Source organism: Mytilus californianus, unplaced genomic scaffold (assembly GCF_021869535.1).
Source record: "Mytilus californianus isolate M0D057914Y unplaced genomic scaffold, xbMytCali1.0.p SCAF_1, whole genome shotgun sequence".
Taxonomy (NCBI): Eukaryota; Metazoa; Mollusca; class Bivalvia; order Mytilida; family Mytilidae; genus Mytilus; species Mytilus californianus.
The window spans coordinates 68725385-68743255 of NW_026262581.1; the positions used below are offsets into that span (position 1 = coordinate 68725385).

At 32.0% G+C, this 17871-nt stretch overlaps 1 protein-coding gene across 7 annotated transcripts in view; it reads right to left on the reverse strand.

Annotated features, from left to right (window-relative positions):
• The window catches only part of LOC127706915 (protein SSUH2 homolog), a 373615-nt gene that overhangs the window by 307466 nt on the left and 48278 nt on the right, over positions 1–17871 (reverse strand). For 3 of the 7 annotated variants that reach the window (XR_007984644.1, XR_007984650.1, XR_007984652.1), the window contains exon 13: positions 13400–16015. Coding sequence is in view for 3 of the 7 variants with exons in the window: in XM_052211641.1 (XP_052067601.1) it covers positions 15869–16015 (147 nt within the window). In the remaining 4 variants the exon portion in view is untranslated. Of the gene's footprint in view, positions 1–11211; positions 16016–17871 lie in introns of those variants that run through there. The other 4 variants (XM_052211641.1, XM_052211658.1, XM_052211648.1 and 1 more) reach the window with 2 other exon arrangements.

Consider the following 17871-nt stretch of genomic DNA (forward strand, 5'->3'; position numbering starts at 1 on the left):
AGATTTAGACCACATGGATATCTTGAAAAATGGAAGGAACATAGTATCATGATTTTTTAAATGATTCGACGGAAATAAAGAAAAATTACTAGAGGACGAAAAACAAAGACGATTAAAAAGGATTTCTTATTTTATTTTATATTCTGGAATTAATATACTAGTAACTAAAATTGATAGCTGTGTGGTAGGCATTATAAATAATCATTGGACACCAAAACATTATAATTAATACAATGTGTTATTTCATTTGCAATATATATAAAACATGCCATTGGATAATTTGTCAATGAAAAATCTCCGACAACAAAACAACAAAAAGCTACTAAAGACATGTTGAGATCAAAATAGGATTTTTTAAAATAAGTAGTAAACGTTTGTATACTAATTTGCCCTGAGCCTAGACAAGTTGTATACTAAACAACCAGAGACCCTTAAACTTTTCGTATTAACATTTTTCTTCGCATTATGACTCATCTTAAATTAAATATAAAAATACTTTGAAAAGAATGTAAAGTCAATGATTAAATCAAATGGTTTGATATTAACGTGTTGTGTGGATGCAGTAGAATGCGTTCCCGTGTCTGTGGTGTATGACCTTATATTTCACAGTTATGGTAGATTTTTAAAGCTTGCTATGCGGCATGGATTTTGCTCATTGTTGAAGGCAGTACAGTGACCTATGGTTGCTAACTTCCGTGTCATTTGGTCTCTGGTGGAGAATTGTCATTGGAAATCATACAACATCGTCTTTTTGCAGAACCAATTTTAGTGTCATGACATGTGTTTCTAAAAGTGCCTTTAGCAGTATGAATAAATATGGAAATTAACTCAAATCATTCAGTCTCTAAACATCTTTGAATCGATTTAACACAGATTATCGAAGTTACAATATTGAAACAATATGACAAAACATTAAGATATAAGAAACCACTCTCAATATTAATGAGTTACAACAGGCACCTGGATCAGGTATGCTTGAGACGAAAGGTTAATAAAAACATATATTATAGTTTGATCTCTGCGGGCTGCCAAACATTTGATGCAGGTGAAACTTTTGGAAAGATTTTAAAAAAACAAAACATGAAGTTGTATGTATCCGAATGAACTATAAATAACGGATCACTTTACCTATGTCCGAATATTTCTCAAAATTTAAACTTCTATTTCTTGTGAAGAACTCATATTAAATATATAGAACTAAACACATTATTTGGCCTTTCAACTTTTAAATTCGAGTGTCACTGGTGAGTCTTTTGTAGACGAAACGCGCGCCTAGCGTACAAAATATCAAGCCTGGTATCTACTTAGATAACTTCAATTAAAACATTATCATACTCAGAAATTAAAAAAAAAAATGATCACAAAAATACCGAACTACAAGCTAGGTGAATTCAAAACGGGGAAGTCCATGAAAACTAACAGTATAAAAATAAGGAGATGTGGTATGATTGCCAACGAGACAACTATCCACCAAAGTTCAAATAAAGTGAATGTAAGCAATTATAGGCAACCGTACGGCCTTCAACAATGCGAAAAACCCATACCGTATAGTCGGCTATAAAAGGCCCTGACATAAAAATATGAAACAATTCAATTGAGAATACTAACGGCCTAATTTATAACAAAACAATTTACGAAAAACGAAAAACTACAACCACAGGACTACAGGCTCCTTACTAGGGACAGGCACATAAAGAATGTGGCGGGGTTAAACATGTTTGTGAGCGCTCAACCCTCCCCTAACATGGGACAGTGGTGTAACAGCACAACATAAGAACAAACTATAAAAATCAGTTGAAAAAGGCTTAACTCATCAGATCGATACAAAGAAAAACATCAAACAAAAACACAGACAGGACGTGGCAGGGTATATATCCACTCCTCATCCCTAACAACGAAAAATTCGTAAGGGTTCCGCGGAACCCAGTGTCTCGCCTACTTTTGCTGTTAATCGCAGGCTCAACAAAAATGAGGAAAAAAATTAATACAAATATTCCTCTCTATACTATCTTTTGATTGTAAGTAGCTTCTGTCCAAGTTTGGTAAAAATCCAGGATAGTTTATGAATCTAATAAATGTTTTAAAAACTTAAACTGCAGACTGTATGTAATGTTAACTGGAAGAAAAACAAAGTCCATTTATAAGTAAAAAACGGAAAAAGTGGAACAAAATTTTAACAAATTTTCCTTCTAGATACTAGCTTTTAATCATAAACAAGCCACAGTCCAAGTTTGGTACAAATCCAGGATAGTTTAAGAAAGTTGTTAAAATTTAAAAAAAACTTTAACCACAGAGTGAATGTAATGTAAACTGGCAGAAAAACTAAGTCCATTTATAAGTTAAATAAGGAAAAAATGGATTTTTTTTACAAATTTTACTTCTGGATACTATCTTATGATCATAAACAAGCTTCTGTCCAAGTTTGGTACAAATCCAGGATAGTTTAAGAAAGTTGTTAAAATTTTAAAAACTTTAACCACAGAGTGAATGTAATGTTAACTGGCAGAAAAACTAAGTCCATTTATAAGTAAAATACGGAAAAAATGGAATTTTTTTTTTACAAAATTTACTTCTGGATACTATCTTATGATCATAAACAAGCTTCTTTCCAAGTTTGGTAGAAATCCAGGATAGTTTAAGAAAGTTATTAAAATTTTGAAAACTTTAACCACAGAGTGAATGTAATGTTTCCTGGCAGAAAAACTAAGTCCATTTATAAGTAAAATACGGAAAAAATAGATTTTTTTTTTTACAAAATTTACTTCTGGATACTATCTTATGATCATAAACAAGCTTCTGTCCAAGTTTGATAGAAATCCAGGATAGTTTAAGAAAGTTATTAAAATTTCAAAAACTTTAACCACAGAGTGAATATTTGTGGACGCCGCCGACGACAACGACGACGACGACACCGACGCCGACGGAATGTAGGATCGCTATGTCTCGCTTTTTCGACAAAAGTCGAAGGCTCGACAAAAACGACACTAAGTACAGATCTGAGAGTACTCGCAGTTACTGACAGCTAGTTCAAAGCCAATAACAACCAATAAAAAAATCATGTATCTAAGACTAAAGGACCATTTACTAGCTTTCCAACCTTGTAAAAACTCGCCACTATATCAACTAACGTAATAACTGGAATCAACAGTCATAATCCTGACTTGGTAAAGGCATTTTCGAAGAAAAATGTTGGGGATTTTATAGCTGGTTTTATAGCTAGGTAGTTCATTATAAGTTTAAACGTCAATATTCATGACATATTCAAATTTTAACATATGAGTTTATCGTTACATAATAATGTCTAACTCGAGGCAGTAGATTCTGTTAAAACACAACATCGTCTATCTGTTCAGCGTCTTAAACTGCAACTAATCTTTATTTATATCTACTTCCACGCTGAAATATTTATATTGTTAAATATATAGACCATGCTTTTGAACAAAAATGATAACATGTTTTTAAGATAATGGTTGGATGGAAATATTGCTCATCATTCTATTGAAAGCATAGCTATAAATTGAAAAGTGCGCACCATCGAAAGATTCCTTGATAGTTTTTGATCCAGATTTCAATATTTTTTCTTTGTAGAAAACTTATTTATATATTATACTTAACTTATAATCAAAGAAACAGCTAAAAGAAGATTCATAATAAGAATTTTTACAATTATCCTCCATTCATTCGACATGTCATTTCTCTGATTACAACATTTGGTAAGTCGGACAGGTGTTTCGTGTACATAAGACTCATCAATGGTGCTCGAATAAAAACAGGTGGAATGCCAAATTATAAAATCTCAGTCTTATCTTTTTCTCACTCTTGAATTTCAATATTGTTTATTAAGAAAGTTTTTTTAGAAAATTTTTGGGTGGAAATACAAAGCATCATTCCATTGAAAGACTAAAAAGGCCCGATATTGCATAATATCTTATTTCTATATGAAATTTCAATCTACAAACCTGTAATAAAAAAATAAGATTTTTTTTAAGTCTGTTGCATTAGATTTAATGTGAGTAATTTTTTTTTTAAATCGGGCAATAAAATGTAAAAGCTACTGAACGAAATGTGGAAATTTGGTAAACTTTTGTAGAGTTGGGGCAACTTATTGCCCATTAAATAATTTTTTTTAATTTGTTAACCTCAAGAAATGTATATGTTGTTCTTTAGACATTTGATATATATAAGGTGACCAGGAATTAAGACTTTATAAATGAAATTCGAATACAACTCGTTGGAAAAAAAAATCTGATCAAAAGTTTGAGTGGGTATGAAAAAAGTTCAAAAATCAATATTGACGATTTACAACATTTTTTGTTAAGATGATAAAAAAAAAACGATCTACAAAAGTTGGTTCAGAGAGTAGTGTGTTTTTAGGAAGAGGGCATGGACAGCTATTCTAACCCATGGACAATTGCTAAAAATGTCAGGGTTGATTCTTCGGAAAAAATTGGATAAAGAAGTTAATGTGCGAATGAAAAGGTTGTAACTAGTTATCAAAGGTACCAGGATTATAATTTAATACGCCAGACGCGCGTTTCGTCTACATAAGACTCATCAGTGACGCTCAGATCAAAATAGTTATAAAGCCAAACAAGTACAAAGTTGAAGAGCATTTAGGACCCAAAATTCCAAAAGGTTGTGCCAAATACGGCTAAGGTAATCTATTCCTGGGATAAGAAAATCCTTAGTTTTTCGAAAAAATCAAAGTTTTGTAACAGGAAATTTATAAAATTTACCATATAATTGATATTCATGTCAACACCGAAGTGCTGACTACTGGGCTGGTGATACCATCGGGGACGAAACGTCTTAAATTTAATTTAAAAAGTTAAAATCGTTTTAAATGTCATCTTCATCCTCTGTGATTTTAATATATAGTTACTTTTCTTAAGTGTTGGCATATAATACGAAAATAATCCAATAAATCATTAGAAAGAGTTTTGCAATTCATCTAATATCGACCGACAGCAAAAACCTATTTAATACAAGCTTACACCAAGCGTGACATGTCCGTATTGAATGGGGGAAATTATTTCGGGAAATATCATCTGCTTTGGAGATGAGGTCAGTATTAAATTTGACTGTATACCTATATATTTTAAATAACGTTTTTTTCTTATTAAAATGAAAAATTAAACGTGTTGAATTGGAATAGCGACACATGCCTTTATGGTTCGGTAAATAATGGGGGAAAAAAAATGACATTACGTAATTTTTCAATTGAAGGATGTTTATTTGCCTTTTTTAATGAATACACATACCATCTAGAATGTGACAAACATAAGAGGCGGATCCAAGAATCTGTATTCCACAGCAGATCCAGTATAAGTCCAGATTTAGGGTCAGGGGCGAAGTACCAAGGATCATCTGACGCTTTATGATTTATGTTATTAACATCCGTCTCTCTTAATACTTTCAACGGATGCTTTTATGTGTTAGAGGGAACGTCCGCTATGCCACACCACGCCTAAATTGTCCTAAGAATATAGATACCTTCTTCAAGCTTAAAATATACAATAATAACGTATATGCAATATGAATAGTACAGAAAAGTACACTTATTACAAGTATAGCAAAAAGTTCTTTCATTACTGTGACTTAAATGTAAGTGATGCTCTCCACCTATTGCATTTTTTTTCAAAATTCTGACCAAATTGCAATATGTTTTATCAAACTAAACTGTTCAACTGGTCAGAAATTTTAACAAACTGCTGTAGAAAACCACAGTCAAGTCATGAAAGTGTAATTAAGGTGATAAAATAAAGCATACTTTCAATCCTATTAGACTTTCATTCCACTTCATTGATATTATGAAAACGTTTATAAGAATTTCTATACTTATAGATTATCGTTGGTCATCTCAACGAGATTGATTTTCTCGCTTGAGTCGGTACGACGAAAGTGAGAAAAGCAATCGAGGTGAGATGACCAATGATAATCTGTTTATCGCTAGTTTGATCTTTGACGACGTTTAGGTTTACATTGAAAACGCGACACGTGCGCCCTTAGTTTTTTTCATATCACTCTACTGTGCTGAGAGAGAAAATTATCAGTCAGTAAGATCAAAGGAAAATTTCGTAAAATAGCGATAAATTCTTTTAGTTGTCATTCGAAAGGTGATATAGGTAGTAATTTTCAAATTGCTATAAAAATGTCCAATTAATATTTCATACAATTTTTCTTTTAAAAGATCTTCTAATGTCATAAGAATAAGACATCAGTTTGAATTAAACCATGTTATATTCAGTAAAATGTATGTGATATTACAATACATTGTTAATAAGTTTCCATGGGATATAATCTAAAAATCATTGATCGTTTGAAATATTGATCTTATCTCCCTTTAAAACTTCACGAGAAAATATTTAAGCTCAAATTACATTTCACGAAGTATTTTAGAGATTAATTTCAAGAAAGCTTTGTAGCATGCATAGAAAAAGACCATTTTAGAAGAAATAATTAAAAACTTAAAATTTGGACATTTTTTAGCAGTTCCAAAATTACAACGTGTGACCTTTCGAATGAAAACTACAATAAAAGAATGTATAGAAGTTCTTATAAATGTTTTCATAATATCAATGAAGTAGAACTAAAGTCTAATATAATTGTGAGTATGCTTTATTTTATCATCTTGTACTTTCACGACGTGACTGTGGTTTTCTACAGCAGTTTGTTAAAATTTCTGACCAGTTGAACAGTTTTGTTTGATAAAACAAATTGCAATTTGGTCAGAATTTTGAATTAACTACAACAGGTGGAGAGCAACACTTACAGTCAAGTCACAGTAATTAGTCATTAAAGGTTCAATATTTATGCAAACATCAATTAAACTTCATCGCTTCTGTCTTAATTGAATATAAGCTTGTGTATGCTCTACATTTCTGGCGATAATAACTTATTTTAAACATATTTTATTTCCTTTATCTATGCAAAATGGAGGAGACACAAGTTAATCATACTGATGAAGTCTTTTCCATAACAAGATATAATTATTTATATATAATAAATATATCATGAACATGCATGTAAAACAAAAACAATTCAGGGATATTAAACGAACTATACATAAAAAGATGAAAATACAAAGAAGCAAAGATTAAGAAACCATATCATGCTGTGATGATGACTTAGCTAAAACTAACTGTTCATTACCATAAACGCAGATGCAAATGATTATTGCGTAAACCCCTGAGGGTTTACGCAGTATATATTGGACGACCTCCGTAGTCTTTCGGAACACCGGAAGTCTTTTTCGGAATACATCTGTTCTTTTCTATGACCACCTGCGTAATAGGTAATTAATTGATCTAATGAATATTCATTACCGTTATACCGTTGTTGAAGAGATAAGACTATATAAACAAGTCTAAATTGAAAACAACGTTCAAACCTATGATTGCGTTGGATAAAAACCGCAATTTTTATACGTGTGCATGCAAAACAAATTTCTTGGTAGAGGCGTCTAAATACAGCACAAACAACATTTTTCAAAAGACCAAAAAAAGTGAAAAAGTATATTTTAACAAAACGCATTTGACTAGCAGGTCGAACAACTGATGTTCTTAAACCCTGTTGACTGTTATGGCGGTTGCCAAATAAACAGATCACAGATGTAACAAAATGGAATATAATTATCAATTTAATACCAAACAGAAAACAATAAACTTGCGGAAAAGATGGTATACCGCAAACATGAGGTGTAAAAATTTGTACACCATATCCGGATTTCGAAAATTAATGTCTCAGTGATGTTAGGAATCGAAACGGTATTTGGAAGGCCATATAATTTACCTCAATTTGGGATTAACTCTTGAATTTTGAAGAGTCGAAATAGGATAAACGGATCATATAACCCCGAAGGAAAATATAATACAAGCCCAAACGAAAAAAAAATAACAAGTCTAAATTGAAAACAACGTTCAAACCTATGATATCGAGACTATATATATATATTTGATATCCTCTGGGACTATTATACTAATATATTTTGTCACAGATATCCTACATCAGTAATTAATTGATAGAAGATGATGTGTGAATTTATCTGAAGTACAAGCTGTGCTCCAATATGGGATAAGATTTCAAGCGAAAAAAAGTGACTGTCAGTGAATAGATAGAGCGTTTTTATGATTTTAAAATTTTGCCATTTTTTAGCGAAATAAAAAAAAGAGCGCAGTCCATGTAAGCAGCGTTTAAATTCTTAACAGAATAAAGTACGGCCAGTAATTGCTCCCCTCCACTTCATTTTAACTCTAGTGGATAGTTGTCTCTTTGGCAATCATACCATATGTCCATATTTTTTATCAATCTTATATGAAAACAATGCCAGTTAACCCTGGAAATTAAGACGAAATTAAAAAGGCACTTTTTTGGTGTGTTAAATCAGTGAAATATAATACAGTATTATAAGTGTCTGGCCAATTAAATGCAAAATTATGTCATATCAAAACAGTTGATTGATGAATACGCGTTAGACTAAGTCCTTAAAATTATTCTATAGATCTATATAAAACGATTCACGAATACCGAATTTCTATTTCTTTAAAACTTATGGTCATTGCGATAAACAAAAATGGGGATTGATATATTCCTCGATGTTTGCCATCGAAAACTATTGTAAATTACTACCGGTATGTTGTTTTTGAGAAAAGATTAGCAATATTGTTTACGTACTTATTTAGTGATGATTATCTTATCAAGTCAGAGATCCGTTTGTCTTCTCTTTTGTTTGGGGGGGGGGGGGGGGATGGGGAGGGAAGGGAAGAGGGGTGAGTTTACAAAGGGACACTGACCTGTGTCGACAACCCTCTCCAAAAAATATAGTTATAAATAAGAAATGAATGCTTCTTTTAGCAATTTGATAGGGTTATAAAAGTGTTGATCGTGTACACATTTATAGAAAGAAGCGCATTCTTTTGTTTTTGTCATGTGAAACCCCTCCCCAAATAAAGCTAGTTAAAACATAATGTAGCAGATGCACAGCTTTGTGTCTTATAAGTCTTATAGATGAAGTTTTGGGAATTCCGTCAATTCATTTACAAGGAGTTGCGGCAATCTGTATTCCTAAGTCAAGTTAGAGGGTCTAGTTGACAGAGGCCCAGAGCGTGTTTGGCGAAAAATTAGGACGATATGGCACAGTATAAGCAAAATAAAAACACACATAAAAAACCCAGCTTAGTACAAATTATTTTTCTTAAAATGAAAATCAATATCCGTATTCAACGGACAGGCGATTGCAAAAATAACATTTTTTTTCAAATTGCGTACTGAACTACATGTATACTGCATTGGCCTTTTCATTCAGGCCTGCTTCCTTCTCAGTTTCTATCACAGCCGTATAAAAACAACAAAGCTTCAGCTTCTTTTTATTTGGGCAAATTTACAAAAGGACAAGCTAGAAATAAAAAAGTGAGATTCGTTTGAAAAAGTATAAAGTTCCGGTTTCAAACTGTTTCACTCCAAAAGCTTGGATTGAGTTTGTTGCCCGTGCATGGTATTTATAAATTGATCAAAAAAATCGTGAATATGATAGCCAATGACCAAACAACAAAACAAAAGCAATATTAAAAAAAGAAAACTTTAATGTAATTATCTATAAGTATTTCGGCGAGGAAAAAACAAAAATTTGCTTCCGCAATTTGCAGATTTAACATTGTTGTTATGATATTTAGAGTAGTTATATGTATATAAACCATTAATATTAATATATATATATATATATTTATAAACCAGTTTGAAACGTTTAAAAAAAATGGTTTTAGTTTGGGATTATCAAAAAAGAATGCAGCTTAGAATTTTTAACTATTTTCAAACTGGCTGCAAAAACAAATAAGGATCATGATTAATTGATTAAATTTCTTCACATTTTTTATGTCTCTGATGAAGCTAACTTCACTTTTCGATACATAAACTTTATATCGCTAAATGTCTGAAGTTTGGTTACTATGTTTATCCAGAGACATATAATACAATTTGTATTTATCGCGTCTATCTCAATTATCTTGAAATAAAGTATAACCTGGGAACATTATATCTAACGGGAAATGAATCTGATAGGCTTTTCAATATGAAATTGATAAAATCCCGAACTTTACGAGGCTTCGCGAGATTTATGGATTTTATCGGAACTGCTCAATAAATTAACCACATTATTCAATATATATGTTCCTGGTATAACTAATATAATCTACTAAATATCTTGACATATGTTAAGAAATTAGTGAAGGTTTTAAAAAAAGTATATACTTAAAAATTAAAGTAAGGAGTTTAATTTTCCTTTTTTCCCCCCATTTTATGAAGTAACTTTAATCTGGGAACAGTATATCTAACAATAATATGTTCCTGCTTTAATCTTATGATGGGGTATGTAATTCCAATTTAATTCCAATTTAATACAATATTCTAGAGCTTGTCTTTCCTATAATGACTTTCTGAATGAAAGATATCAGAAGAAACCAACGAACCAAAGGTTTTGAATGGACAAGTCATCTTTTCAACATGTTTACGTTAGACATACGAAACGTATCACCAGAGACATATACATGTATTATATGTCTCTGGTATCACCAAATGTGAACTATCATCGGATATTGACTTGCCATGAGCAACACGATGAACTCCAGTTGTGAAGTAAAAACTGCATACCTTTCATGTGCACCCTACTTCACTCCGAAGTTACGAAGGGGTTAATTTATCTTTATCAATATCCGTTTTGTTTTCTCTGGAACAATTTTATTCAGCCTTCGTCAGAAAAAGAAGGAATATCTATTTGAAAATTTCATATTTGTTCATGTATAAGGGTTGATTTATAAATTTTGTACTGTCTTAAGGTAGACAAAGGACAATGATTAATCATCTTTGTCATGATCCCTTATCCCTGTTTAAGACTTATCAATAATAACATGTTAAATTAGGGTGACATTTCTTCCTCTGCACTATATATAACCTTATGAACTTGTACTTTTAGAATTTGACTTGGTGGGTCAGTCTTGTACAATGAATGATATATCCGAGGTTTGGCTATACTTTTAGTCCTTTTCCATTATATAAGCTCTTCACTGTTTGTATTAGGCTTTGGATATACACATCTTTTGAACCACTAAGGAAATACTATTGTTGAATTGCTCATTTAGTGCATCCTGAATGACATAATATTTGTCACAGGACCTTTTGGTACTATAAGCAGGCAATCATGAAACAGCAAACTACAAATACTAAATAAGGAATTTATTGCACATTATTAATTGAATGTAAGGTGAATAACTATATTATTAAATGCTTATAACTTGTAGATGGTGGGTCAATAAAAATAAAGATAACATGAATAGCCCATTTAAAATGTCTGAATAAAGAGAAATTAAATAATTCAGCAGTTTTAAATGATTTCTTAACATGGTTAAAATTGTTTATTCTTTAAAAATACAAAAAAAATCTAAAATAGTTACAAGATCTTTAAAACATAAAAATATCCTAACCTGATCATGATGAATAAGACAAGACATCAGGATATTGTCAATGAGATTCAATAAAATACATGTTAAATAACATAAACATTCATAGTTCATTATACAAAATTATACAAAACACAGCATACCACATAACAAGCTCTGTTCATTTGTTTATTGTTATTTTAATTTACAGTGAAAGGGCAAAACTATTCGTCACTTACATATTTGCTGTATATTCCATATGACAAATATTTTGAAGGCATTTACGATAAGTGTTTATTAAAGGTGTCCATTATAAGACTCAAAATAGTTTGAAATTTATTTGTTTATTTTGTCATGATTTTGTCTTCATCTGTTTTTTATTTTGTCGAGGGTTGACCAGTTGATTAATATAAAACGAACAGATCCTACAATTCATTTTAACAAATGGAGTGTTATATCAATATACATTGAAAAATCACAAGTGATGGATAATTATGTCAAAGCACTATACCTACTTACACCACAAGAGGTATAACAGATAAATTTCATTATGGTTCAATAAAAAAACATTAACATTAGAAATTGTTCTGCACATATTTTATTAGCTTGTCATGCATTACTTTGCTAACTCCATTGTAGAGACCTATGGAAAATTTTCTTACTCATTTCATTCCAATGGTGAATTCAGTCTTATGATATATATTTTGTGTGTTTAAATAGTTTCTCTGTTTTCAAGCTTAATCATCGAATGGACTACAGAAGACACTCATAAACAGAGATATTACATGTAGATGTCGAGTAAAATTCAGCAGTAATTACAAATTGATGTATGTATATAAACTACCTTTTATAAAAACAGTCTTTCAAAAAAAATACCAAATAAAAAATTATAAAACAGAATCGTTTAAAACAAGAATGTGATGATAACGTGAGGCAACAATTAACCAAAAACTAAAATGACATAAATTATCTACACAACTTAAAATCACATTACACAGTCCTAACACATACCATATTTAAAGGGCCTCTAATAAACATTAATATAAAAATAAGGAGATGTGATATGATTGCCAATGAGACAACTATCTACCAAAGTTCAAATGAAGTGGATGTAAGCAATTATAGACAACCATACAGCCTTCAACAATGAGAAAGGTCCATACTGTATAGTTAGCTATAAAAGGTCCTGACATGAAAAATATGAATCAACTCAATTGAGAAAACTAATGGCCTAATTTATAACAATTTAAGAAAAACAAATATGATAGAAATGAACCAATGACAACCACTGAACTACAGGATCTTGACTTGGGACAGGCACATAAGAATGTGGCGGGGTTAAACTATTTTGGAGGTGCCAACCCTCTCCTAACCTGGGGCAGTGGTGTAATGGCACAACACAATAACAAATTTTACAAAACAATAAATATAAAACAAATATGAATAAAATGCTCCGCTGGGCGCAGCTTGATACGACCGCAGAGGTCCAACCCTGAACAGTTGGGGCAAGTATGGACACAACATTCAAGCTTGATACAGCACTGAATTTGGATTGTGAATAAATATTTGACACAGCATAGGTTTCTGACACAGAATGAATGTGGTCTAAAAACTTAAAATTTTTAAATTTACCTATTCAAACCATATCATTATTATTTGCTTTAATATATAAATCAGAAATAACCAATTTAAAATGGAAAATTTTAAAGAAAAAAAAAAGGAAAAAAAAAAAAAAAAAATCCCTACCCCAAATTTTTTGAACCCCCTTATGATTCATCACCCCCGAACTCAATCCCAGCCTTCCCTTTGTGGTATGGTACCTTGCAGTACAATTTCAGAGAGATCCATACACTTGAACACAAGTTATTGTCTGGAAACTAGAAAAATGCTTATTTTTGGCCCCTAATTCCTAAACGTTTTGGGCAATTACCCCCAAACTCAATTCCAGCTTTCCCTTTGTAATATGGAACCTTGTAGTACAATTTCATAAAGATCCATACACTTACACACAAGTTATTTTCCTGAAATAAGAAAAATGCTTGTTTTTTGCCCCTTTTTGGCCCCTAATTCCTAAAATTTTGAGGCAATTACCCCCAAAATCAATCCCAGCCTTCCCTTTGTGGTATGGTACCTTGCAGTACAATTTCAGAGAGATCCAGACACTTGAACACAAGTTATTGTCTGGAAACTAGAAAAATGCTTAATTTTGGCCCCTTTTTGGCCCCTAATTCCTAAACGTTTTTGGCAATTACCCCCAAACTCAATTCCAGCTTTCCCTTTGTGATATGGAACCTTGTAGTACAATTTCAGAAAGATCCATACACTTACACACAAGTTATTGTCATGAAACAAGAAAAATGCTTGTTTTTTGCCCCTTTTTTGGCTCCTAATTCCTACAATTTTGAAGCAATTACCCCCAAAATCAATCCCAGCATTCCCTTTGTGATATGGAACCTTGTGGAACAATGTCAGAGAGATCCATACACTAACACACAAGTTATGTCTGGAAGTTACAACAATGCTTATTTTTGGCCCCTTTTGGGCCCCTTATTCCTTAACTGTTGGTACCATAACCCCCAAAATCAATCCCAATCTTCCTTTTGTGGTATTGAACCTTATGGTAAAATTTCATAGAGATCCATTCACTTAAACTAAAGTTAGAGTGCGAAAACCAATGTGTCTTTGGACAACGACAACGACGCCAGGTGACGCCGACGACGATGACGCTAACGTCATACCAATATAAAAATTTTTTTGCAGTCGTATAAAAACAGTAAAAAACAACAACTTCTCAATTACAGGGTCCTTACTAGGGACAGGTACATATAGAATGTGGCCTGGTTAAACTAGTTTGCTGATGCCAAACCCTCCCCTTTAGGTCATTTTAGTCAACTGTTTTCCATATTTTTTATCATCCAATCAGTTTTAACAATTTAAAGATGCTTAGTGCTGACTGTCAATAGGAACATGTCTGATATTAAGGAAACTCAAATGTGTCAAAGACACAAAACAGTACATATCAAGTCAAAAATGTCAAACTATTTGATTCTGAAAGATTATGCATACTGAAAATAAATATACAACTATTAACTATTTCCCTTGAAGAAAAAATCAATAAAAATAATTCATGTTTTCCCTCCAACAAAAAAAAAGATTTAAGTTTCTGCAAAACTGCCATTTGGACTGTAACAAATCTGAAAATGAATTATGAATATTATTCTTTTCCCATTGTTTGCCATTACCAACATATTTCCATTTTCCAGCTGTTTAGAGAACATTTCACTTTGAAATATTTTTTTCTTCACTATTGGCAATTTTCAGATAAATAATAAATCACAAAAGATTTGAAATATGTAAATCTTCATTGATTGCAGTGAATATGTTTTTATATAAGTCAATAGCATATATATAATTTATAGATTATAAAAATGGAGTTTACAGGAATTCCTTTCCATTAATGTTGTAAACATCCAATAACTCTTCAACAAATACTGTGGATTCATTTATTTTTCGTGGATTGAGGAGGTGTTGTATTTTCGCAGATATTCATATTTGTTGATTTGCTAATAGAAAATGTCTTCTTCGTTAAACATTTAAACTCATGATTCATCTAAACCCTTGATATATTCTAAATTGGTATCCCATGAATAATACTGAATCCACAATAAACAACTGGTCAAACAGAAAAATAAACACAAAAAGAGATCATTTAGGAAACCAATAGAGCAGACACTGGTAAGATGAATAATTATGTCATTAAAAGGTCTGAAAACAAACATTTAGGAAATTCATATTTTGTTAAACACTTAAATTTGTGTTAACATTTACCCATGAAATTCTTGAAAAATTTATTCCAAGAATTATTTTGAATCCATAGTATTAACAAAATTAAATTCTATAGGGTAAAACCAGTATATTTTCCTTCCCATCATCATGACCATTTCAGGGACTGTATGTTTCTTCATGTTAGGATGCTCCTAGCAGGCTCTGTTTATACTTTTGAGAAAGCTTTCAATGTGCATTAAAAATAATGTTTTCAAACAGGAGGCTCCCATGTGCCTGCATTGACCACACTGATTTAATGTGCTTACTGTACTTATGGGGTCATGTTTGCTACCAATTTTAACACATATTTCAGAGGAGAAAATTTCAGAAAACTCTTCATAGTTTAGTATGTAAACAGAAATTCAGCATGGTGACCATGTAAGAAGCTGCAGGGTCATGGGCTATATTTTTTCTGGATTTCAATTTTAAGACTTTCCCAGGTAACTACAATGTATTATTGTTGTGACAATGGTAGGGCCTGGTTGAAAATGCAATATATCTTTTATACTATAACATAGTCATGATAGTACAGAAACATTTCTCAAAATTTTTGATACATTTTGAAATACATGTATACTGAAAAGTTATCCCATCAAATTCTTCCTTGTCTAATTCTATAAGACAGAACAGCCACAACAATTTTGTTGAGGATAGTCAGGAGCATGAACTTTCTTCTCTAATCCATACACTATAAAGTCAGATTCTGTGTCATTCCATTTGTAACGACAAACTGTTACTGGTACTATCCTTACACTGTGTCTCTGTAAAACATCAAAACAATGAATTGTTTACTTTACAGTGGCTTGTGCATGATATTCCATACAAATTATTCAACATTTAAAAGATATACTTAAGTCTGTCTTAATATGAAAGATGTATCTTGTACATGGAATATGTCATGTGTGCTGTCTTACAATTGATATATTTGTGGCTTGGCAAACTTTTTAGCTGAAGTGAATATGATGCTGGTTTTATCAGAAAATTGTCTTGTGCATACAGAAATCTATATCATTAGTTTTAACTCAGATTGAGTTTAGTTAAATTTAAAAAATGTATACATCCTGACTTTCAATGGCATTAAGTGAGTTTACAGGTTTAATCCCTGACACACATATTTTACAAAAAACAAAAAACAATTTATCAATAATATCTTTTCAAAAAGGAGGAAAATGTTTAGACTGCTGACTTCTCCATTTATCTTGATGTATGTAACTTTAAAATGGAATTCCTTGGGTCCATGAAAATCAGTGTATTACGCAAACGTTTAAGCTCCCGTATAAACTTACTGGTTCCAACAGATATGTTTACATTTCAAGTCTTCTACAATATGCTGAACCAGCTGCCTTTTCCCTCCAGACCTCTGGGTATAATCACAACAGATATTGATGACATTGTTCTATTTTCAGATCTAAAAATATCTTATTTAAAAGTCTGGGGAATCCCATTTGTTCAAATCATAAAAACCATAAGCTGAGGATAAGGACAAACCAATGGCCACAACAAAGAAACAACACAAAAAACAACACAAAAAAGAAGAGTTCTTTCATATTAAGCAACACGAAACACATCAACAACTGTATCTTATACCAACATGTACTTTTGTCTCAGGTTTAGATACAAGTTACTATTAATAGTATAGTACCTGCATGGGAACTCTCTCCATGGGATACTTGCATAACGTTTGGATATAAGACTATAATATAGTACCTACATGAGAACTCTCTCTATGGGATACTGGTGTTTAGATATAAGTTAATGATATAGTACCTGCATTAGCATTCTCTCCATTGGATACTGGTGTTTAGATATAAGTTAATGATATAGTACCTGCATGAGAACTCTCTCTATGGGATACTGGTGTTTGCATATAAGACTATGTTATAGTATCTGCATGAGAACTCTCCATGGGATACTGGTGTTTGGATATAAGATTATGTTATAGTACCTGCATGAGAACTCTCTCCATGGGATACTGGTGTTTGGATGTAAGACTATGTTATAGTACCTGCATGAGAACTCTCCATGGGATACTGGTGTTTGGATGTAAGATTATGTTATAGTAATTGCATGAGAACTCTCTCCATGGGATACTGGTGTTTGGATGTAAGACTATGTTATAGTACCTGCATGCATGAGAACTCTCCATGGGATACTGGTGTTTGGATATAAGACTATGTTATAGTACCTGCATGAGAACTCTCTCCATGGGATACTGGTGTTTGGATGTAAGACTATGTTACAGTACCTGCATGAGAACTCTCTGCGTGGGATACCCAGGTGTTTGGATATAAGATTATGTTACAGTATCTGCATGAGAACTCTCTCCATGGGATACTGGTGTTTGGATATAAGATTATGTTACAGTACCTGCACGAGAACTCTCTCCATGGGATACTGGTGTTTGGATATAAGATTATGTTATAGTACCTGCATGAGAACTCTCTCCATGGGATACTGGTGTTTGGATGTAAGACTATGTTACAGTACCTGCATGAGAACTCTCTCCATGGGATACTGGTGTTTGGATATAAGATTATGTTATAGTACCTGCATGAGAACTCTCTCCATGGGATACTGGTGTTTGGATATAAGATTATGTTATAGTACCTGCATGAGA